The sequence below is a fragment of the Oculina patagonica genome, chromosome 5, assembly GCF_052425735.1.
Source record: "Oculina patagonica isolate OP01 chromosome 5, crgOcupat, whole genome shotgun sequence".
In the NCBI taxonomy this organism is placed as follows: Eukaryota; Metazoa; Cnidaria; class Anthozoa; order Scleractinia; family Oculinidae; genus Oculina; species Oculina patagonica.
Window position 1 is genome coordinate 5,600,493 of NC_135762.1, and position 24,906 is coordinate 5,625,398.

The 24,906-nt window shown below is 39.5% G+C and overlaps 2 protein-coding genes, 2 non-coding genes and 2 pseudogenes across 5 annotated transcripts in view; 2 read left to right on the forward strand and 4 right to left on the reverse strand.

Moving 5' to 3' along the window:
* Positions 1 to 43: 43 nt before the first annotated feature.
* LOC144655754 (U5 spliceosomal RNA) lies at positions 44 to 164 on the forward strand. The gene has a single exon (XR_013571209.1). It is a non-coding gene; the product is annotated as a U5 spliceosomal RNA (small nuclear RNA).
* Positions 165 to 1,400: 1,236 nt separating this feature from the next.
* LOC144655744 (U5 spliceosomal RNA) lies at positions 1,401 to 1,521 on the forward strand. The gene has a single exon (XR_013571200.1). It is a non-coding gene; the product is annotated as a U5 spliceosomal RNA (small nuclear RNA).
* A 3,254-nt stretch (positions 1,522 to 4,775) lies between these two features.
* On the reverse strand, positions 4,776 to 6,061 carry LOC144654518 (beta-2 adrenergic receptor-like). The gene has a single exon (XM_078514669.1). The coding sequence runs from the start codon at positions 5,989 to 5,991 to the stop codon at positions 5,005 to 5,007; it is 987 nt and encodes a 328-aa protein (XP_078370795.1). The 5' UTR covers positions 5,992 to 6,061; the 3' UTR covers positions 4,776 to 5,004.
* A 2,727-nt stretch (positions 6,062 to 8,788) lies between these two features.
* Positions 8,789 to 24,906, reverse strand: part of LOC144653887 (prolactin-releasing peptide receptor-like) — a 46,725-nt pseudogene continuing 30,607 nt past the window's right edge. Inside the window, exon 2 of the transcript XR_013570834.1 lies at positions 8,789 to 8,972. The product of XR_013570834.1 is annotated as a prolactin-releasing peptide receptor-like (transcript). The remainder of the gene's footprint in view (positions 8,973 to 24,906) is intronic.
* LOC144653889 (prolactin-releasing peptide receptor-like) lies at positions 9,095 to 10,240 on the reverse strand. The gene has a single exon (XM_078514016.1). It carries the CDS (start codon positions 10,238 to 10,240, stop codon positions 9,221 to 9,223), a length of 1,020 nt encoding a protein of 339 aa, XP_078370142.1. The 3' UTR covers positions 9,095 to 9,220.
* LOC144653997 (G-protein coupled receptor 54-like) lies at positions 12,425 to 13,523 on the reverse strand (annotated as a pseudogene).

A 24,906-nucleotide genomic window follows, 5' to 3' on the forward strand; every position in this document is an offset into this window, starting at 1 on the left:
TGGCGTCACGTTCAACAAGGCACCCAGCCCTTGCTAATATCAGCAGCTCTGGTTTTCCTTCAACACGCATAAATCTTTCGCCTTTTACTAAAGATTTCCGTGGAGGAGAACAAATAAATGAGTCTACAGACTAATTTTTCGTCGCGCTGCCTTTCGGCGGGGCTGTTACCTTGAAAGACGCATAAGTATTCTGTGGCACAGTGTTTCCAGCCCTTTAGTTGCTGAAGTTAAAACTAGACCCCTCTAGGTTTTCGTTCCATTAAGGAACAGAAAAAGTTATTAAAATTGAGTAGAAAGCCCTGAGCTTTCTCAACAAGATGACTCAGTTATGTTGGCTATGACGTCATATGATGTCGTATGACGTCATTAGATACGCCATCTTAGATTTTACTATTTCCGTAGAAAGTTAGAAAGTAACGGAAATTAATACAAAATGAAGCTAGAATACTAGTGAAATGTAAACATATATGAATTTTGTAATTCTGCAACTGGAAAAATCTAAGAACTAAGCCAATTTTTTTTTTAATTTCGCCAAACCTGCATGTAAGTTTGTAGCTGCTATGGCAATGTCAAACATTATGGACATACAATTGACAAATTAAAACTAACTTGATTTGATTGAACAACTACTGGAGTTTTCAGTATCATAGAGTAAATCTGCTTTTCAAAATAACGAGAAAATCTCGAGGGGGTGGCACTCACCCCCGACCCCCTTTGTACGTTCGAGGGTTCATTTTCAATAATAAGTTACTTTTCAACATCCACTTATGTTGGCCTGTAAACAAATTATATAATATCAGTAATCTATATAATATTTTATTCTGATAATATTGAAACAATTAAAACAAACCAAAATTTTGTTTTCAGTCCTATGCCGAATGGTTCCAGATGTTATTTGCTAACAAATTATCAACTACGCACAAATCCACTCGACATCTGACGTATGTTGAGCATTTCTCACGATTAATTTTTTGATGTATGATGAGTGTTTTAATGGTTTTAAAGGGGCCATGTCACGATATTTTATGTCATATTTTCGATGTACAAAACTACTTTTAAGTGGATAAAACGTCCGAAACAATTATTTTCTAAGGAAGCAAAATACAAAGAAGGAAAAATAACCCAAAAGAATACATGACCGAATATATCACCGATTACCGAGGAGCAACTTCGGTGCAATTTTTTACAATGAGCCATCCTAGTGACGTAGTTTAGTTAAATGACGATTGCTTTTAAGAACCTCTTTCTGAAATCCGTCAACAAAAGAAAGTTTAAATGAACATTAAATAATTTACACTTTTTTGATGCGCATGCGTATTCGAAAAAGTCATGACATTGATTGCCCCACATGCTTTGTGGCGTCACGTTCAAGAAGGCACCCAGCCCTTTGCTGATATCAGTAACTCTGGTTTTCCTTCAACACGCATAAATCTTTCGCCTTTTACTAAAGATTTCCGTGGAGGAGAACATCTGAATGAGTCTATAGATTAATTTTTTGTCGCCCTGCCTTTCGGCGGGGCTCCTAACTTGAAAGATGTATAAGTTGAAAGATGTTTATTCACATAAACACTTCTCGCAAAATCTCAACTGTTCGGATTGTTAAAAGTCGCAAGATGAAGCATTTTGTAAGTATACGCGATAGCCTTCTGGTGGACATCTTTGATGTAACTCCGAAATTCAAAATGCTCTATCTTAAAGACGGCCAATGCTATCAAGCTAAAAACCTTCATGTATGTATTAACTAAGTCTAATAGCCAGTGAAAGATTAAAACTCAGGGGCCTTGCAATTCTGGATTTTAGAATTTTGATGTCGTCACGTGAAAGCCAAGAATTGTCTTTAACTAAAAACAGCACGCTAACTTCGGTGCTAAACATAACGGACAAACGCATTTTTAGAAAAAAATTAGACCTTTTACTTGGCGTTTCGAATGCCTCTACATACATCTTCAGAAGTAACCGTTAAAATAGAAGTTCAACTAAATTTAAATGCGAATAACAATAGGATTGACAGATGAGGAAAAACAGATTGTGAAAAGAAATAATAATAATAATAATAATAAAATAATAATGGGATGATGTGTAGAGAGAATGAACTCAGAAAAAAAATTCTGAGTTCACATATGGGAGTTGAACCCACGACCTTCCGTGCACTAGTCGGACGCTCTAACCACTGAGCTACTGAGAACTCAAGTAGTGATCATGAGCAGTGACGATTTGTGGGTGACACAACGACTGCATCGCGCAATCAAATTATGGCAATGAAAACACACATTTAACCGCATCACGCAGTCACGTAGACGGAAATCTTCGGAAAATCGTCAATCAATCAATCAATCAATCAATCAATCAATCAATCAATCAAACTTTATTTATAGAGGGTAACACGTGATAGTTTTACAACTAATAAATTTGTGGCCCTCTCTAATGTACTAAAAAATTAAGAATCTACTATAAACAATAATCTAATTTAAAATCTAGTTAAAACCTTATTTAAAATAGAAATGTAAGTTAAAAATTTAAAAGGTAAGCTACAATGTTAATTTAAAGGTTATTACAAAATATCACAATCTAAAAATTATTATTTAAAAAAGGAGTAAATATATTATTCTTGTGCTGACTTAATTGGATAACATCGTAGTTAGTAGGTCTATATAATAAAAAGAATAATACATGGTTGCTTGAAGATATGAAATTTATCTTCTTGTGATAAAATCGATATTTCACTTGTTCGCTGCGCTCACTCGTGCGATAGAACAATCAAAGATAAATTTCAATCTCCGGGAAACCATGTATTATTCTCTATCTCCTTCCCCGGTCGGGTTGCCTTGGGACCCCCCTCCCCGAGAGCGTGTAGGCGCGGGCGTACGCTCACTCGATAACCAAATTTTTTTCGGCTCCATGGGTTTACCAAATTTCCTTCCCCATGGTGCTCCGCTGGCGCGCATCGCGCGCTGGAGCTCCGCTATTATTTTTTTCTCAAGCATCCTTGTGGTCCGGAATCCTCAATCCTTGAATCTGATTGGCTAATTGCACGCGCTCCAACGGTCCTCATTTTCCCATCCGGACCCGGAATACGGATCGCTCACGGCGCTAAATCATTTTGCAGCGTCGGACAAACGAACAGATGCAAGTTTTGCTCCCCAAAATCGAAAGCGCTGTTCACCAACCATTGTTAATTTCAAAGACAAAAAAGCAGTGGAATTAAAAGGCCTCAAAGTTCTTTAAAAGGCGAGTATATATTTCTTTCTCAACAAAATCGAGTTGTAGTCAGCTGTGTAGTTTACTGTTCGTAGTTTGTCGTTGTTTGTGCATTTCGCAGTGTTTTTTACGCCATTGTTGGCACTGTTTATCAGAAAAAGAAAAACAATTCTGCTAGGAATCATTGCAAAGATTTGTTAAATACAAGGGTGTGTAATTTGAAAAACTGCTTTTCAGTCGAGTATTTTTTGAGTCAGAGAAATAGGCTTAACACCCTGCGAGCAAAGTTGCTTTCAAGACTTTTCAAAACATTTACTAGTCGGACTCAAAATTGAAATCAAATCCTCGCGTATACAAGCGAAGATTATTTGTCGGTTTCTTTTCCAAACAAATTAACCGGTAGGAAAAAATTAAAACGTTATTTTGCCGGCCTTGGTCGGTCCGTATTGGGAAAAACTGTACCCTGGGTCTTGAGTACGGCCCTCGGACTGCGGCCTCGGTTCCGTACTCAAGACCTCGGGTACAGTTTTTCCCAATACGGACCTGATTAGTTTTTATCACGTCCTATAGGTGTTCAATAACAAAATTTGCGTGTCTCACGCGCTGTTTATTTGGCTCGTTCCGTTGACTGAAAAACTCCATTGTACTGTTTGTATTCCAAAAAACTTTTAGAAGTGGCTATTTTCTCAGCCAATCTTTCCATAGAGATGATAAATAGTTGACAGGCTTCGCTTTGTCTAAATTTACCTAATTTATTGATCGAATTTTTGTCATAGTCAAGATTGATTAACAACAGAACAGGTCTTCGTGTTGTCCAATTCTTACTGAACTCTGCCTGTGATCATCAGGAATCATAAAAGCTCGTGAGATGAAAAAATTGCTGAAATTGAACTCCCGCTATGCAGACCAAGTTGGGCTCCACTTAGTCCAATTTTCCACTAAAACGAATTGGAAGACACGCAGTTTTACAAATTAATCGTAACTAAAACAAACTTCAAGGGAAAAATTAAGATAATGCGAAACCTGTCAACGGATTAAACAGGATTAAACATCTCTATGACAAAATTCGCTGGAATGTATTTTTTGACCCCGGGCTTGAAGATATTATGCTCCTATTTACTTGAATGAAATTAAACAGTCTTGAGTTGCAATTTTCGATGTCGAAAAACCTTTCATACTGAAGCAGATTTGTTTCAGAGCAGCTTTGGAGACCCAGAAAGCCATAATAGTCATAAATTAATCTTGTTTAAACTATTTCAGTCGGAGCGTATATTTTATTACGTAATGATTCGATTTAGCGCCCTCCTTCCAATAGCGCCCCCTTCCGAAATCCCCCCCCTTTTTTTTTTTTTTTACCCCCTTCGCCCCCTTTTTTTTTTTTTTTTTCTCTTTTTTTTTTTTAAAATAAATAATTTTTAATTTTTTTTTTTTTTAAAAAAAACCCCCCCCCCCCCCGAAAAAAAAAAACCCCCCCCCCCCAAAATTTATTTTATATTTTTAAGTAGTATTGCCACATCTACATCGAATAAATTATCACTTTCTGTAGTAATGAGATATTTATTGAACATGCTTGTACGGTCCGTAGTTCGACCAATATTCCCTAATACAAATTGACCGATTTTTTTTCAATAATATCTGTCTACAGCACGTGCTATTGTAACGAAAAGACTACTAGACTAGTTCGACGCGAATGAAATGAAGTCAGTGAATCTTTTATTTTATTTTATTTTATTTTATTTACAAAAGACAAACACGGAGATATCCCTTGAGAGAGTCGCCGTCGGAATAGTCTGACCCTTTAATCGCCTAGCTGGCAATAGCCCCAGCATTTCGCAGTCGCTGATTCCTATCTGAGCTATCTGACTCCAAGTTAAGTTCTCTTGGAACTCTTGCCGGCGAAAGAATTGGACAAAAATGAAAATTGCGGCGCAAAGCTTCACGAAACTCGCCATTACGGAAACAGTAAATCCACGGGTCGATCGCTGATGATGTAAAGGCGATTGCCTCAATCCAGGGCCACACAACATAGGCTAGTTTGTGATCAATGCATTGGTCATTTGCTGCTACATAATCCACAATGGAAATAATGACAGAAGGCATCCATGAAACGACAAAAACACCCAACACAAAACCAATGGTTATGACGGCTTTATAATTTTGCAAAGCACGGACTGGAGTATTCCCGTCGTTTTGATGATTATCCCTTGTTATTCTTTTAGATTGTTGTCTGGCGACTTTGAAAATCCAAAAATAACACAAAGTCACAAGAGTTAGTGGGAACACAAAAATGATAAATGTTAAAGAAAACCACAGGTCTTCTTTCGTTCGATTATCTACCAAAATCCTGGTGAAAGGAAGAAACAGTGAGATTAACCACACCACTGTAATCACTAAGTGACATCTTTTCTTGGTTACAATGTCCTGATAACGAAACGGAAAGCGAATGGCAATAAATCGGTCTACGGAAACACAACATAAGTTAAACAATGTAGCAGCAGTTGAGTGAATCCACAGCAAGTTTATAACTTGCTTTGAAATGGCATTTCTTTCCGGCTGAGTGAAAAATCTGATGGCTATCCACGTAGGGTCTATGACAAGCCCAACTAAAAGGTCTGCAACGCACAACGAGGCTAAAAACCGGTTCGAAATAGTTTGTAGAGACTTGTTTCTGTAGAACAACCACAACACAACTGCATTTCCAATAACAGCTGCAAAACCAGACAAGGAGAACCACAGTGAGAGAACGATGGATGTCGCACTGCTCAGTCTTTCGTTTAAGCAGCTAATATTCATGTTTGCTTAGTCTTAGACAGCAACAGAGGTCAGAAAATGATTTTGAGAAGCGCTTAAAGTACAATTTACACTCAAATGGCTTGTTGTTTAGATTAATAAAATCTTTATTCGTGTTTAATTACGTTCGCCTGTCTCCGGTTTGATTGACAAGTTATGTAGCCTCGGGAGGCGGGGGAACGTTTTTGATCTCATTGACCTTATTGAATCGTGGAGACGCTGAGACATTCATAGCGTTGTTGGGTGCATTGCGAGTAGTCGCGGTTTACAAACCCACCCTCCCTCTCCTATGGAGCATTGCTGGCCTTTTGGGGGCTTTATGTAATTTCTTCAAAGTCATTGGTCTGTTTACAAAATAGATCGGCATCCATTGTTCTGAACTATCGTCTTGTTAAAATGTTTGTTTAATTTCCCCCCAAGTGTATGGCCCAGTACTATACAAATAGACGCACTATGATGACTGCATATACAAACATATTCGATTCACGGTTGTGCTACTCTCTCCTCTCCAGAAGCCTCTTTTTTTCCATACGGGCCGGAAAATGAGGAGGGGTGAAGAAAAGTTAACCGAATTTTTCATTTTTCGTGTTTTTCGCCTTCCCCCTCCACTGAAAGAGCCTCTGCGGAGAAGAGAGGTTGTGCTACGGGTATTCCTGTCAAGCTGGTTGTAACTAATCTTTGCATGGTGGTGGTCGAAGAAATAGCAATTAGTACTTCCACAATTTAACACACCAACAATTTTGGAAACGATATGTTGATGACAGGTTTGTAATTAACAAGAAAGACGCCGTAGCTGCCTTCCATGATATCAGTATACCTTAAATTCCATTGATCCAAAAACTTCTTTCACCATTGAACAATGGTCAAATCGCTTTTTTAGACATTTAAGTCACTAGAAAGAGTGGTGTCCTCATCACTGATTTGTACCGGAACCGACAGAGAGACTGAAGAAGCCACCCTCACAAAACAGTAGCTCCACCAGAAAGACTAGTTACCTTGTTTTACAAATGGGTCGAACAATCTGACACATAATTGTGCTTTCGCTTGTCTTCCATACATCAACGGTCTAGCTAAGCCACTTACGAGATTACTGATTATTACTCCGTAACAATATCTGAGTGGTCAGTAAAGCCTTTTTCTAAAACCCTTCAACAAGAATTTCTATCTCCAAAATGTAGACAACCTATCGATTTCTAAGCTAATGCAGTCTACAAAATCCCGTGTCACGGCAGGTTACTCCTGGAACTGCATAGGAAAGACTGGCATATGCTTTCAAACCAGAGAGAAGGAAAATCAAAGAATCTTTAAAAACTGCGCGAAGGACTCAAACTTTGCCAATCACGCTTGGTTGAACAACCACTGAGTTGACTTCAAAAGTGCACGTGTGATTGGCAAGGGCAACTACCGGCCGTATTCGAAAGTCCTTACAACCTTGGCATACTGCACAACTGAACTGTTGATGCAGATATTTCAAATTCCATTCTTTTATGACTTTATACTATTAATTTTACCCCTTTTACTAATTTTTCACACTTTTATTGTATATTTTTGCTCTTTAAGTTTTTTCGTACCTTTATTGTATCAACTCCGTAATTTGTGCGCTGATGGCCTTCACAGACTAGTTATTTAGTTGTTGACAACTATTTGCTATCGAAAAACTAAATGTTATCGACAACTGATTCTGTCCGATGCAAGCATTCCACGCATTGGAGTGTTAATTGTCAAAAAATCGAAGGGTCTCCACAGACAAGCTAGACATTCATTAGTTGTCGGCAATTATTTGTTACCGACAACTAAATGTTATCAAACATTGGGGTGTTCACTGTCGATAACCATGTCAGGCCAGCGAGAGGTTGGGAACTAACGTTCACAACACATGCTCATGACGCAGTACGTTTTCGTGGCCGTGGGGGTGGCCGCCAGTATGAAGAATGCCCGTAAAAATAGGTTTATTGACGTTTTCTTATCAAAGCGTAAATTCGCAATGAGGCCTTCGTTTCCTCAGTGTGTGCCATTAGTTAGCCAGAATTTCATGACATTGTTTTTGCCCGCAGAATTCCGCAATATTTGTTTATTTATAGACTGAAACACTGGCCACTCGTCGACAACTAAACAAATTTTTGCCAAACATGCGAAAAACGATCAAAAACGTAGTATCAGTTGTCGACAACCAAGCGAGTTTTCCTTAATTTTCGAAAAGGGAAACTGCCTCGTTAACTAAGAATTTAGCGTTTAGTTTTGGACACCTTGTCTCACACACTACGTTTTTTCAGTTGTCGTTTTTTTTAGTTTTACCTCATTGCTGTCACTCAAGACACTAATTGAGACTTCCTGTATCAGACCTTATTAAAACATGCATTATTATATGAAGCGAGTTATGTAGGTGTTATTACGTACTGTTATTACTTAAAACTAATATGTCTTCTCCCGACTCATTTGTAAGCCAACTTCTACACATGAGTGGGCGAAGAAAAACGTCAATGACTGTGTGGTGGGGTTGATAAAGGTGCTTGGGTTCAACTTTTTTAATCTGTTTTAAGTGAAGAAAACGTAAAAAATAAAGGAAACGTAGAACAACCTTTAATAAAGAGATGCAGCTGCTTGGGACTTCTTGGGGCTTATCAGCACTTATATACCGAGAAAAGTCAACACAATAACATGTCACTTAAAGACAAGCTAATACTTATGAGTTAAAAATGAAGCTTTAATTTTACAGAAGAGAAATTACGAGAGTAAAATTTATTGGACTACAACTGTTTTTACAGTCGTATAACACAATATATTATTATCACCTTTCTCCGTTTAAATCACATTTTATGAGCGTGAGTTTATTTTGCTCCTTTTCAAGCATTTCAGTCATAAAAAGCTTAATTCATCAAGCAATCAAACGAGAGGGTCCTACTTCTTTACATATTTCACAAAAATGCAAATTATATTTTTACAACTTTTTCCGGTGTTTTGTGGACATCTGCTAATTTCTGTAACTTTTTTTCCAGCAGAAAAACAGGAAACGAAAGGATTATTTTCCACACCGGCCTAGATCTGAGTATAAGTTATTTCTATCTACTTGCGCTATGTTTAAGTTACTCTGTATATTAATTTTGTCTTGATTAATCCATATCAGTTATAGTTGGACATTATAAGTCACCAATGTTCTGAACTAGTGTTTCTTAATCTTCTTGTCCGTGTGTTGACTCGATAACGATGGCCTCGAATGAACGCTAAATGAGTGTCATCCGAGGCATAGGCAGCCGGACCGAAAATCCTTACTCATAGCTATTAATATTATCGGGTTAACCACATGCTTAAGGTAATACATCGCCAATGTTATTAGTTCCACGTAGAGGAACTCCGGCTGGGCTGTCGTTTCTGGGGATAATTCCGGGATCAACATGAGGACTCCACGCGGAAGATAACAAACTTGGAAAACTAGCATCAGCACTATCAGCATCCTGACCAAATGTTTCTTCTGTCTTGCACGGTCGCTGAAGGTTTTCTGCATGGAACTGTTCTGCTGTTGGGCGTTGCACATCGATTGGATCTCGTTTTTAGCCCTGATGAGAGCACGAATGACGCTGAAGTAGGCTACACTTTGAAGCACCAGCGGAAGAGTTATGAAGAAAACCACGAGGTACATCTCATATGCGATTCTATAACTGGCGCTGGAGAAGCGCGCACGACAAACGAAATGCCCATTGGGGAGCAATTTGTTTCGGAGAAGGATAAGGATAAGGATCGGAACACCACTCGTCACGTAGCAGGCAATCCAGATGACCGGCACCGCCATCTTGACGCGTTTGACAGTCACCTTCGGTTTGAAAGGTGTTACAACGGCTCGATGCCTCTCCATTGCGATAACAGTATGTGTGACGACAGACACGACCACGAAGACATCTTGAAGTGGAGCCAGGATATAGCACAATACATCACCGAAGAGCCAACCGCGGTAGATCTCGATGATCCTCAACGGCGCCGCGAGAACGCAGACTCCCAAGTCAGCCGCGCAGATATTGGCAATGAGAAGGTTGCACGGTGTCCTCATCTCTCGCCACCGACAAAGATTCGCCACGACCAGACTGTTCCCCACCAGACCGACGACGATGACAAACGAGAAAAAAAGTGTCTTGAGAATGTTATAAAGCTGAGATGGTCCCCCTGGCGTTTCATGCGTCACCGCATGAGTAGTATTTGGCGGAAAGCTGTTCGTGTTAACTGTCATGTTCCCCTCGGGAAGAGTGTAGTTCGGAGTCATTTTGCCAGTAACTGATCGGTCGCTGTTGTTGAGACTCAGTTCAGAGTGCGACTTGGGCAGATCTTTCATCAGCTGCTTGCGCATTAACAGGATGAAGTAAAAGGCAATTTTCTTGCGCAGTTTCAGCGTTATATAACATTTGCCTTTTGATAAGGGGGCGGTTCGAAATTAATTGCGTAGAGAAGAGAGAGAATGCAGACAGGTAGGATATTAAGAGAATACACACAAATAAGACAAGAGAATACACAAAGATAAGCATAAAGGAAAATAAACTTTCAAGAGACGTGCGTCCAACGCCAAAACACACGTCAATAAGTGAAAACTTCCTTCCTTTTTTACCTCAAAAGTAGCGCGGTAAAACTTTCATAAAGAAGTCAAAGAGGGGCCGCCTAGCGAAACGACAAGCATCAAAAACTCATAACTATACCTCTAAAGACCAATATATGGAATTGTTTCTAAGTGAGGAACTCAATATTCATTTGTGGTTAATTTGGAACAACTCTTCAAACAAGGCATGCCCTGCGTCACTGTTAGCGTAGCCAATACCTCCACCGGCTGGCCAGCTTGCAATAACGACCGCTGTGATGGACCGCTCGTAAATTAATTTTACAGAAATGCTTTTGATGGGACGGCGGTTCGGGATTAATCGCTTTCATGTCAGTCACAGAAAACAATAAACTTTAGAGAGACGTATGCCCAACGCATAACACAGACCTGAATGAAAATTTGCATTAACAATCGCAATTTCGGCTTGCAGTAGCAATCGCAAGAATGGACTGCTCGACAATTAATTTAACAGAATTGTTTTCCTAAAAACAGAATCGTGAAGGGAAAGAAAAATAATTTGCTGTTACCTTTTTCACTCGATAAATTAAAGTTCTAGCGAAAATGTTACGATTTTTGATCCTTCGCTCATTCGAGGGCAATTAATAAACTTGTTTAAACTAGGGGTAGTTGACACTACAGCTGACCCCGCTGTTAATCGATCCTTTTTTCAGCGCATTCTTTACCATATTCAATTTTTCTCTCTCGATATTTTTGGCTTTTCGATTTGCCCAGTTCGTTAGAAAACAGTTTTCTGTTTAGGACATTTCTGCGATAATTCTGGGATTACGAAAACACTCGCTTTTAGCCAGTTTGCCTTCAGTCGCGAAGTGTTGAAATAATTTATTGAGACTATTTTATTTTAATTGTCTTGAATATAAATGAAGAATTTTTCAGATCGATTCATGTTGAGATTCAAATGTGTCGTTTAGCGGTATAAACACGAATACACTGAAAATGATTTTGAATGATTTCGATCCTCTTGACCTATTTGATTCAGGGAGTTTGTGGTGGTTAACACCTTGATTGCTATTTTCATAATGCCGTCAAAACGTCAGCAGGCTGGCTTCAGGAAGGACTGCTCCTCAGTGTATCTTCCAGATAGCCAGTCATCGAGCAGTCCATTTAATGGAAAACCTCCCTCTAAATCTATTTCATCGACTTTGAGGAAGCTTTTGATGCCCTCATAAGAAACGCTCTTTGGTGCGTCATGAGGCACTACAGCATACAAGGGGTATTCATCCGAACTCATCAGCACTGATGGACTAACTTATAACTCAGAGTGACGGGGTTGTCTGGAGAAACATATCAAACGCGAAATATTTAATGATAAAATATTTAATATTAAAATACAGCAGATGTCACTAAGAGAAAGGCTACTTTTACATCAATCGAAAATGAAGTTTTAATAAATTCGAAACTGAAACCTAAGTTTTACAGAGGAGAAAAGATGACAATGAAATTCACTGGACTGTTTCTTCTTTTAAACTCATATAATACATTTTATTTTTCACCATTCTCGGTTTAAATCACATTTCATGAGCATGAGACTTGTACCCCTCTATAAAGATTTCATAAAAAGCTTAATTTATCAAGTAATTAACAACTGAGTCGGTCGTACTTCTCTACAAAATGATTAACAATTACTATTTACACTATCTGTGGTTTCATTGAGATCAGCTAATTTCTGTAACTTTTTCCCAACAGAAATACCATACAAAGAATAACCTTCCATCCTGGCCTAGAGTGTGAGTACGTTATGATAAGTCACTCATTTTACGTACAATAGTCCTGGTAAGTCACTAATTCTTCGTATAATCAAGAATGTCGAAAATTTCACAACGTCTTGATTAGTTGATATCAGTTTATCAGCCTTCTTTTCCAGGTGTTGAGTCGGTGACTTGTCGAATATTAACTGTTGTTACGAAAGAACGCCTGATGAGTGTTATCCAAAGCATCGGTAGCCGGACCGAAAATCCTTACTCATAGCTATTAATATTATCGGGTTAACCACATGCTTAAGGTAAAATATTGCCAATGTTATTAGTTCCACGTAGAGAAACTCCGGCTTTGCTGTCGTTTTTGGGGAGAATTCCCAGATCAACATGATGACTCCACGCGGAAGATAACAAACTTGGAACACCAGCATCAACACTATCAGCATTCTGATCAGGCGTTTCTTCTGTCTTGCACGATCGCTAAAGGTTTTCTGCATGGAACTGTTGTGCTGTTGGGTGTTGCACATCGATTGGATCTCGGTTTTAGCCCTGATGAGAGCACGAATGACGTTGAAGTAGGCTGCACTTTGGAGTGCCAGAGGCAGGGCTATGAAGAAAACCACGAGGTACATCTCGTATGCGATCTTATAGCCAACATTAGGAAACAATGGAAAGCAAAAGAAATACCCATTGGGGTACAATTTGTTCTTTAGAAAGATTAGCATCGGAACACCGCTCGTCACGTAGCAGGCAATCCAGATGACCGGCACTGCCATCTTTACGCGTTTCACGGTCACCTTTGGTTTGAAAGGTGTTACAACGGCTCGATGCCTCTCCAGCGCGATAACAGTTTGTGTGATGACGGAAACGACCACGAAGACATCTTGAAGTGGAGACAGGATATAGCACAGTATGTCACCGAAGAGCCAACCGCGGTAGATCTCGATGATCCTTAATGGCGCCGCAAGTATGCAGACTCCCAAGTCAGCCGCGCATATATTGGCAATGAGAAGGTTGCACGGTGTCCTCATCTCTCGCCACCGACAAAGAGTCGCCACGACCAGACTGTTCCCCACCAGACCAACAACTATGACAAACGAGAAGAAGAGGGTCGTGAGAATGACATAAAGCTGAGATAGTCCTCCTGGCGTTTCCTGAGTCACCGCTGATGTGGAATTTGTTACAAAGCTGCTGGTGTTTTCTGTCATGTTCCACTGGGAAAGAGTCGTGTTCGGAGTCATTTTTTCAGCAACAGATCGGTCGCTGTTGTTGAGATTCAATTCAGGTTGCAACTTGCGGTAGATCTGTAAGTGAAAAGCAATTAACTTCCTTGCCCATTTACCGCGTTTTATAAGATTGGCCTGCCTTTTGATTAGACGGCGGCGACGACACATGTCACAGAGAAGAATAAACTTTCGAGACTGGCGTGTGTCCAACGCACACCATAGACGTTAATTTGAAATTATTTGTTTTTCAGTACCTCAAAACTATGCAATGTTTAATCAACGAGTAGCCTGAGTGCTGTATCAAATTTAAAACACGAGGCGCAGCCGAGTGTTTTGGACTTGATAAAGCACGAACTGCGAGTTTATTAACGTTTGATGTAGATCTTTTCATTCTTGCAATGATATTGTTCTGCGGCATTTTGTAATAACAACGCATTTTGTAATGGGTGCGGACAAAACCTGGGCCCAGGCCCATGGGCTATCCTATGGGCTACCCTATGGGCTACCCCTAAATTTTATTTTTTTTAAATTTAATTTTTTTTTCAGACTATTATTATTATTATTATTATTATTATTATTATTATTATTATTATTTATTTATTTATTAATTATTATAATTATTATATAAACATCAATGACATACTAGGAAATCTTTCGCAGGAAACGTTGTCTCACAAAAAATATGCTGAATAAGCATATTTTTTGAGAAAAAATATTAAGATATTAAGTCCAAGTTTATCGATATTAAGTCGAAACATCTTCGGATTTTCCTCTGCAATCTTCGGAAGTCTTTGGAAATTTTCGGAAAAGTTCGGAAACTGTTTGAAAACATTCATATGACCTTCGGACAACATTTTGAAAATCTTCGGAAAACGGTCGGAAATATACGGAAAATCGTCAAACGCCTTGTTGGTTACTTGGAGATATGAAATGTACCTTGCACACTCGAAGATAATTTCATATTTCCGCACAACCATGTATTATCTCCTATATATTATGATTAATTATCACTTGGAGAAGGGTATCCCCTGACAATGCTAGCGTACGAAAGAGACGAAGAATCCATTCCCAAAATTATCAAAAACTTTGGAATTAAAGTCTATCCGAAGCGAAGCTTTGTGTTATCCCACGTTCACTGTGCTATTAGAGAGATTAAGCTTGACGTAATACGGCAAACGGCAAACGCGAGCTTGCCTTTCATTTTGCTACCTATTAATTGTATTCTAAAATTAATCTCTCATAAAAATAGGGAAAAAATCCTACATTCGCAACAAGCAAAAAACTATTCATTCCCGCGTACGAACGCCAAACGGCAGACGGCAGAAGTTGAATTTTTGCCGTTCGCGGGAAAAATAAACGTCATGCTTAACCTCTCTATTATGTTACATAAGCAATCGGAATAATTTTGTCCCCTTAGGAAATATTGAAAAAAAGCAGAACACTGCCCGTCGGTTGCTCATTAAGCCACTTATGCGGTAAACGTCACCCGAGAAAATAGAAAGTTAACCAAGGTAAAAGCTCGATTAACCCTCAGGCATGGTTTAGGTCGCGATCGGTAACCAAGGTTGAGATGACAGATATATATCTGCTTGCGGTCGCATAGTATTTCACATCCCGTGGTGTCCAGATTGTGTCAGTCTCATTCTATCACGTTTTGATTGTTTCCACGTTTTTAATCTACCTATCAATCTGGTGTCTTTCTTTGCCAAATCCGGAGCAACCACTAGGACAATGTAATCAAAAAAATTTAAACCAGAATTGGTTTCTCGGCCAAGATTTTGCACGTCCAGCGCGCATTGTCTTTCAAAGAGAAATTGGTCTCGACTTCTCGAGCTTGAGGTGCTGCAAAGGTAAGAGCCGCTGAAATCTTGAGACCTGAGTTTGCAGCTCAAAAATAAGAGCCACAGCTTTTCTCTTTCTTCAGCTGCCAATTCGATTTGATAGTGATCGTGTTTCATGACAGATTTACCTCGGCTATTTAAGCCAGTATAAACCCTGTACAAATGTACTATCTTTTAACCTCGCACAGCTGCACGTTTACGGCTAGCAAGGCAAGGCCCTTTTAGGGTAAATTCCGACAAGCGACACGGCGTTTAAACAGCGACATGGAAGAAATAAAATGGCGACGAACGACAAGACTTTTATTAAAATAGCAGGGTCGTAACCAGGTATATTTTTTCATCGCTGATCCCAAATTTTAGCTATAAATTTTGATTCCTGATCCCCAAAATGTGGCAACATTTGATCCCTGATTCCAATTCTGATCCCATCTGATTGGCTGATCCGGATCCCATGACTTGTGACCCGGGATCCCGAGGCTGTGATCCCGATCCCGAGGCTGTGATCCCGATCCCGAGGCTGTGATCCCGATCCCAAGGCTGTGATCCCTGATCCCATATACCTGGTTACGAGCCTGAAATAGCGACAGCGAAGTAAATAATTAAATAAGAGCACTACGGCGAATCTCTCGGTTTCTTAAATGTTCGACGGCGAACCTGATGTAGTCACAAATCGACACAAATACCCTGCCCTATCAGCATGCAGGGCATGCTTTTATAGGTCCCGCAGCTATCAAGTCGAAAAGTGGATAAATACAAACAGTCAAAAATTTTCTTTGCTTGTCCTACTCACCAGTATTTCGCTATAAAGGGAACAATATGACAGATCCTTATTCGTTATGGCTGTGGCTGATCAAAAAGTTATAAATTCAATAAAAAAGTTGAAAGGAACAAACTCACGCTAAACTAATGAGGGTTTGCATTAGAGCGGAAGAGCGAGAATGTTGCTGTTATAATCACTGAGCTGGCAACCAACTAACGTACTTCATCCTGATAAAGCATAGCAAAGTATAAGGAAATACGACAAACAAGCCCAGATGTCATTTCAGCCGAGCGAGGTCAAACCCACCTTTGAAAAATTGACAGTGAACGCCTGAAACAGCGGACAGCAGTCCAAAAATAATCGCCCGTCGAGGTCGAGAAATCGGTGGAGAAATGTTTAGCGATCGAGAATTTTTGATCAGTTGAGAACACGTTCTGCTTTGCGTACCTAATTTAGTCACGTCGTTTTTAATTGGTCGAGACATTAAAAACATTAACTGCCTTTTTAAAATACCGGAGAAAGTTCTGCCCTGTGTACCTAGGTTACTCACGTGTATTGTGTTCTAAAGCTAGAACGTCGTGTTTTTTATCTGTCAAATGATTAAATTAATCTTAACGGCTCTTTCAAAATGCACGAAAAAACTTCTGCTCTGTGTACTTAGTTCAGAGTGATGTCGTTTTTTAATTGCTCGAAAACTACTGCTCGTTTTTAATTGGTCCAGATATTAAAAAAATGAACTCCCTTTTTAAAATACTGGGGCACTCAGCAGACCGTTTCGGTGTAAATTCGGGTAATAGTATTTCGGTCCATAAAATTTTCTGAAGTTTGAAAGTACTAGCTTGCGTATCCAAAAAGATACACTTTTCTTAGTGTTTAAAAATAAGGCTTTAAATCACACAAAAAGGACACTTATAACGTAAAAACGATGTTCCGACACCTATAGTAAAATTTTCTCGTTGGGTGCCCCTGAAAATACCAGAGAAACTACTGCTCTGTGAACCTAGGTTACTCACGCATTTTTTTAATTGGTTGAGAAATTAAAATATCTGAGAAAGTTCTGCTCTGTTACTCGCGCCCGTCCTTAGACGAAATGACGAAATTACGACATCGACATGCGGACCATTCTTAGTTGCGACATGACAAGCTTTGAAAAAGGAGAAGGGAGACATGCATACCTACCCTAACAGGGCCGCGGCAAACACTCAATAATTCATTGATAAGTTGGGACCCCAGGAAAAAACCCTGCTGCTTGTTTCCAGCTTTCCTTATGTATAGGATAATATATAGAAGATAATACATGGCTGTGTGGAAATATGAAATTATCTTCGAGTGAGCAAGGTACATTTCATATCTCCAAGCAACCAACAAGCATGAACAAGGCTTTTGAAGATTTTCCGTATATTTCCGACCGTTTTCCGAAGATTTCCGAAGATTTTCAAAATGTTGTCCGAAGGTCATATGAATGTTTTCAAACAGTTTTCGAACTTTTCCGAAAATTTGCGAAGACTTCCGAAGATTGCCGAGGAAAATCCGAAGATGTTTTGACTTAATATTGATAAACTTGGGCTTATTCAGCATTGTGAGACAACGTTTCCTGCGAAAGATTTCCTAGTATGTCATTGATGTTTATATAATAATTATTATAATTTATTAATAAATAATTAATAATAAATAACAGTCTGAAAAAAAATTAAATTAAAAAGAAATTTAGGGGTAGCCCATAGGGTAGCCCATGGGCCTGGGCCCAGGTTTTGTCCACACCCTTTTGTAATAAGTTACGCATTTTGTAATAACAGTTGCGGCATTTTGTAATTATGTGCGCATTGTGTAATAAAGTGTGCAGCATTTTGTAATAAATCCAACTTACGCATTTTGTAGCAAGGGCTGCAGCATTTTGTAATATTTGTAAGTATACGCAAACTGTAATAACGTCTGACGCAAATTGTAATAAGTTGTTTTAAAAGATTTTTTTGTGAGAACTTATTTTGCGTGACATCTTAGGCTGAATCAGGAAGCTGACCATTTGAAAAATATTTTAAAAAGATCCTCTAAACGAGACCAATCTGAGCGTGGCTCAAGCTTTTTTACCCCTAAAAGATACCTAAACAGTGAATTTTTATTTTTTGGTGTGTATCCCGAAACGAGACCTTGCCAGACAAAACTATTGGCGTTTTGCCCGGTGCACCCTAAGTGAGACCAAAAATCCTAAATGTTTAATTCGAAGAGACGCGAGACAACGAGCATCCCAGCCCCGTTCATTTGAGAGTCTCCCCTCGCCCCCCCCCCCCCCCCCCTTACCTTAGTATTGTTCTGTTGTTGTTATCAGGTTTTTGGGGGTAACAGACAATAACCAACGTAAAATACACAATGTACCATGAAGTTCAAAGTGCAATGCGATGTAATGAGTAATTAAAGCTCCTGTTCAAAGTCTTAGTGTACGTAGTAATGACTTTCAATACTTTTCTGGCAGAAGAGTTGTTAGACTCTCCAGATATATTCCTATGCATTTTCGTGTTAGAAATAGCTTAAGGAGGTGGGTGACCTTCTCAACAAAAAAACATGCAAGGGAAACTTGTCTAAAGCACAATCCCTGCAGTACATCACTCATTCAGTATCTGGCGATTGCATGAAAGCTCTCGCATCATCATTTACATCATGTTTGGCGTGTAATAGAACCCTTCTGACGGCTTCTTCATTGTTTGAATCTAATGGTCTCACCAACTTTGGGCTTTCCCTTTTTGATAGAAACTGCAACATTTCTTATACACTCAGTAGCAATAACAAGATTCTTTTTAATAAATATATATTAAGAATCGGATTGGGAGAACACGAGATTAGTCCTGTCTTTCGGTTTTAAAATATATATAAACAGTAAAAAACCGCGAGTAAGAACCTAACAGTTAAGAACCTGTTAGGCTAAAATTTGGAAATTACACCCCATTTGTATTAGAACCTATTTAGCCTCAAATTTGGAAACAGGTTCTTATTTTCTACAATTGATTAAAAATGTTTTTTGGGAAGTTTGGACAAAGCATAACTGTGCATATATATATATATATAATTTCATGTTCTAAATGATTAGTACTTTTTCAAATAAGCACTTATGTGGTACGCACATTTTATACAAGGAATAGGCCGAATATCACTAAACGTTCTATTAGCATCAAAGTAGTTTTTCTTCAGAAAATATTAACCTGTTAAGAACCTGAATAGCCTAAATTTGTGTTACTACCATTTATATAAGAACCTGTTTAGGCTAACCTGGGAAAAATTAGGTTCTTACTCGCGGGTATTTCCCTGTATTTAACTCAAGGAAGGGATGTATGGGGGCCATTAATATCGATTTTCAATGTTTTTTTCCTTTCTTCTTTCGCTCTGCACCTTTGATGGATATTTGCCAATAACGATCAAAGACAATGTTTACCCCACACTATTTTAGGTGAGAGGTAACACTACTGTTGAAGTGCTTTGAGGCAAGGGTACCAAATGTTCTTACTTCGGACGATTGGAGGCTTAAAGTAAGCCATACCGCCAACCAAGTAAGATCCTGGCTTTGCTGGTCATATCGGAAGGCTTGGTTATACATGCCTCAACACCAACCCCACCCCCTCCCTCGGCCACCACCCCTCCTCCTCACAAAAAAGTCTCCTTAAGACGAAAGGGAATTGATAGCGGAGCTCCCAGCGGCCCGAAGGGCCGCAGAGCAGAGCCCCATACACATAGAAAATTAACAGAACCATGCTTTTGGTTTTTCATGGTCATCATGGCTAGCGGCATGGTTCGCGGGCGCGTACGACGTACGTACGTCGTGCAAGATGGCGGCCATAGTTTGATGGTAGAAAGAGTGAAGCAAGACGGCCGTATAAAGTCGGCCTTTAAAATTTAAAGTGGTTTGCCAAGAAAAACAAGAAGCTAAGAAACAAAATGTTGCTGACAATTACGTGTAGAAAGTAATCGACCGCCAAAAAAGTGGACATTGAGAGCCATAATCGATCGATGACTTTCGTGTCTATCTGTAGAGCTAGCGTCGTACATGAAGGAGCATTCGAAAACTAAATCGGGTTTTACATGAGTTTCATCATCGATGAATCTATCTAGAATCAGTTGCTGCTCATATATGTTCAAGGTATGAAAACCAAACGTAAAACTTGGTGTAAAAATTCAGTCCTGGCTCGAAGAGCTCTTTGATTCATAGCGTTTTTGGAGGAATAATTCTGTTCCTACAAGTTTTATTGCATTTTTGGAGGGACATATGTATTTTTGGGAGGGACAGAAGCATCAAGCTCTCTTTCGTAAGCGAAACTATAACAGGATCGCGAAACTATTTTCTTTGCTAGAAAGAAGATAATTTACTGTCCTCTTAAGTAATTTTTCGTGCCATGAGTAATGACATTTGCCCTGCTTTAAGATTATTATTTTTGTCGTACCGCAGACATTCAGTTTAACCGTGAGCGATTTAAATTTGTCTTGCACTTATAAACCTAATGTTAGAACATTAGTAACATTTCGATATACAATTAAGTATAAAAATAAGCGAAAATAAGCCACGACGTTTCGAACTCATCTTGAGTTCATTATCAAGTAGATATGAGTAAAATAACGGTCGAGTTAAGTTTAAATGCAAATAGAGGTGATAGAGTATATTAGAATATTTTAAAAAAACCACCGTAAAAATTAGTACATTGGCCGCTTATTCACCAGAATGAAAACATTGTAAGCTCCAGTGAAAATTAAATAAATGGGGAGCTCCGCTTTTAGGCCTGCCTAAATCTATATATTAAATTTGTGCGATCATTGCATTCTGGCAGCGAGAAAGCCTAAGGAAAGTTTCTATTACACACCAAACATAATTTGAGAGATGGTGCGAGAGCTGCCATCTTGCGAGACACAGCTGTACTTAACACAGAAGTAATGAACACTTCTGTGCTGCCCAGTCAGGAGCTCGAATTGTGAGGAGACAACAACAAGTTTGGGTCCCTGAGTAAGGCTCAAAAGAAGATGCCATGGCTCTTCCTGTTGAATTCTGTGAGGCGACTTGCGAATGAAGGCGCTGACTGGGCAGCACTACGCGTATTTCATTACTTCTGTATTTAAGTGCGAAAGGTTCCCTAGGACTTGGAAAATAGTTGTGGATTGTAGTTCTCTCCTTTTTTACGCATTTCCTGGTGCTTTGAACTCTCTTGCTGTAACTGGCAGTTTTACGTAGAATCAAAAACTAAGATCGTTTAGGGCGGTTAGAGAAAGCGGCAGAGGTAGAAGTGTTAAGGATACTAGCCAAAAGTAAAATATCGTGGCTACATTCGCCAATGGTTATGAATATTTGTTGAACTTTGCTTATTCGTTTGGAGATTCATTTCCTTGGCCAAACAATGAGCATTGCTAGCGCATCAGAATTCCTTGGTAACGACGCGTCACCTGATCCGGACTTCGAGGCGACGCCGCAACTTGAGCCACCCAAAAGCGTGACAGGCGTGGAGCCATTCCGCTTGAAAAAATCTAAAACAACAGAACGAAGTAGAAAAATGACTGAAAAGGGAATGGCTTATTTAGAAATTAAACTGGCAAATCGAAACTCTGCCTATAGAAGATTGAAACAACAGATGGAGAAAATCAATGCGATGCGTGACTCGCCAGACGCGCCGATAGAACAATTAGAAGAACAGCGCTTTCATCTGGATCGTTTCAAAGATGAATTTGACGTCGCGCATAAAGAGCACGACGATCTGTTAGAATTTGAAGAAGAAAGAGAAGCCTCGTATCGATGGTTTGATGTCCGAGACCGAGAGTTCTTTGAGTGTAGAATGAGACTTTGTGAACGAATACAAGCATTAGAAAGAAAATCTAGCCGAGCACCATCAATGAAATCTGGCCACAGCAAGGGGTCCATAGCCTGCGTTGCAGACGAACAAAACCCCGGTTATATGCGTCTGCGAATTAGAGCACAAAAGCTTGTTCCGGCCCCCCGCGCGTTACCAGGGATTTCTATAATTACCTCTGATTGGCTCTTCGATAGGGCCGTTCTTTCGTGCGCCGTGATTGGTCGAATGGATCTCGTAACACCATAGTTACGCTTTTGATGAATAACAGATACACAATAAACTTGCGGCGATCACGGCAGATCGGTGAGAATAAACGTTTGAAGCGGTAAAAAAGCAACCGGTCCGAACTATCTGATAAAAAAGAAAACAATAATGACAAGAAGCAAACACAACTGAAAAGCAAAAGGTCTTTGTCTTGTGGTGAAAGAATGTCACACAACGAACCATTCGTCATCCGTGATGAGAAGCAACATAACCTTGCAACACAATAAACAGCCGAACCCGGCGTTAAAAATGCGGAATGCAAGTAGTCGACATCTTCACGGAAAATTAAGGACCAGAGCAAATATTTCGAGAGCTCAAAAAATATCTTGCAAACATGAATATGTTCCAGGATGTTCAAAGACTAACCGCAATAGTAATAACTGTACATATGACAAATTTAACACAGAGGTGTCAAAACAGTCAAAATATACAAAGAAAAAGCCGTGCAGACTATGACCTCTACACATTTGCTATTAAAGTGCCTATGAAGTAAAAAATAACTTTGCTCAATTTGCTTGTTTATGTCTTAGTTAGCACGAATATGCGTGTTTAAGATATCAAAAGCGCTTTTTTCTAGTATTTTTTGAGCCTCGAAGTTTGGATTTCGCAATTTGAAGTGGGTCCTTTTCGCGCGCGGCCAAACGCTCCGGTTTCACCGGAAATGACGTACTTAGTGGTTCTAAAGACACCAGGATTATGGCGTAAAGAGAGCAAAGAGGGCTGACGAAAGCCATATTTCGGCTTTTGAGTCAAACAAAGGCAATTGCACAAACGAAACTGCATCAAATACACTTATTTCCTTTGGTGAAGCTTCGCAGAGTAAATGGAAGCGAAATTTCAATGTGTATAGTAAAGCTATTCGTTCTGATGAAAACGCAAGAAGAAACGAATTCTGTTCCGTCGGCAGTTCAAGGATCGCTGTTCTCAGCAAAAGCTCTTCCTTGCCACAAATGAAACGATAAAGTCATGAAGCGAAGAGGAAATTTATCAAAAGAGTTATCTCTGTAAAGGATATGGTGGTCTCTCTATATCATTCTGCCCTGACTAGCCGAAGAAAGATTTAGCCAGCAGTCGCGCCAGGAGTTTACAATATGTTACACAGCTGGGTACAGTATACGTGTTATTCTTTTATTATGAGACTTCGTTCCTCAAAATTTAATTTGTATGGTTAGTAGATCGTGTTATCATTCGTAAGGTAGCAGTCGTTTCTTTTCCCAAACGATCGATCGCCAGACGCAAATGTGAAATGCATCTGTGAAAGAAGCAAAAATATGGAATGTAAATTCGACTTGAGTGAGTTAGAAATGCTTGTTTGTTTTCAAGTAGCGCGCTTCGAATGTTGTCATTCACGTCTGCATTTCCGGTAGTATTCTATGGCGAATGCACTTTTAAACAATACACTGAGATCTTGCAAAATCTTGGACAAATTTTACGGCTGCCTTCGCCGGAATTATTTGCTGATAAACACGCACTGTAATCAGGATTTATCGTATCCGGATAAAGAAGTCGACGGTTGAAAATATACCGTAGAGCTAACGAACCATAAAGAGCAACCACTGCAGTTCTGTTTATTCTTGAAGAGGAAATTTTTGGTTTCGTTCAAGTCAAAAAGTGCTAATCTTGAGTTTGAAGAAGTGTTATCTTGCCGTGTTGTCAAGTTTAATTATGTCACTCTCACGCTTCGGAGAAATATGTCAGTCCACTGTGTACTTTCCCACACAAGAACACAATCAAAATGAAAGCGAGCAACTGATCGCTACTTGTATTAAAATCACCAAATCGTTATATAATACCGAATAACCACCGGGATAGGCGTACCGTAACCTGAATTTACACATTCGACAAGCAAGCAACCTCGGCGCGGCAAGCAGCGCTCGTGTCAATTCCGAAGCACATTGCGACACTGCGAAACCACTCACAAAATCAAAGCCCGTCGATGTATGTGCTTTTGGAAACAATAAAAATTCTAGTTATTCATTTTTTATAGGGAATTTCTCATTTGAATCTGCTTCGCCGAACTTCGATCGTCCTCGTCGACCAGCGCTTGTGTGAAAGAGCGCTTGATCGGCTTGCGGCGGTTGGACAGGTCCGACTGACTACTTCAGTCCATTTAGTGTCACGATATTTCGTTGTGCGATTCTTTTCTGCTAGAAACACGCTCTGCCAAGTCCGCAGATGGCAACATAGCGTTCTTGTCGGACAAGATTTCGATTTATCAACGAAAAAGCAGCAACAATCTCAGCTGAAGTAGTGAACTTCACTGTGTATGAACAAAATCTAAGTGTAAACTGATCCGTGGAACCACTAACTACGTCATTCGAGCCAAATTCGTGTCCAGTCTCCGGACCCACTGTTTTGTCTTACCGAGGGCACTTTAGGCGGCAAAAAGTCCGATTTCTCTCTCTTTGACATTATTCTTTTTTTAACTTTTCGGAAAGTAGACATAATAAGCTACCAAAAAAAGCAAAAAAGTTTTTTACTTCATAGGCACTTTAAAGCGACAGTCTTATGGCTCTACGCAATTTAAAACGCCTCCAAATAATACAGCCTACAGCATAAAGTGTCCTTTCTAAACAAGTGAAAAGCGAAATAAATTGGATTACCCATTTCACAGAGCGGCAAATATACAAATTATACGACAAGAACGCCTCAGTGTAACTGGTATCTGGTATTCATCGAACGCGTAACTATGGTTTCACAAGATCAACCGACCA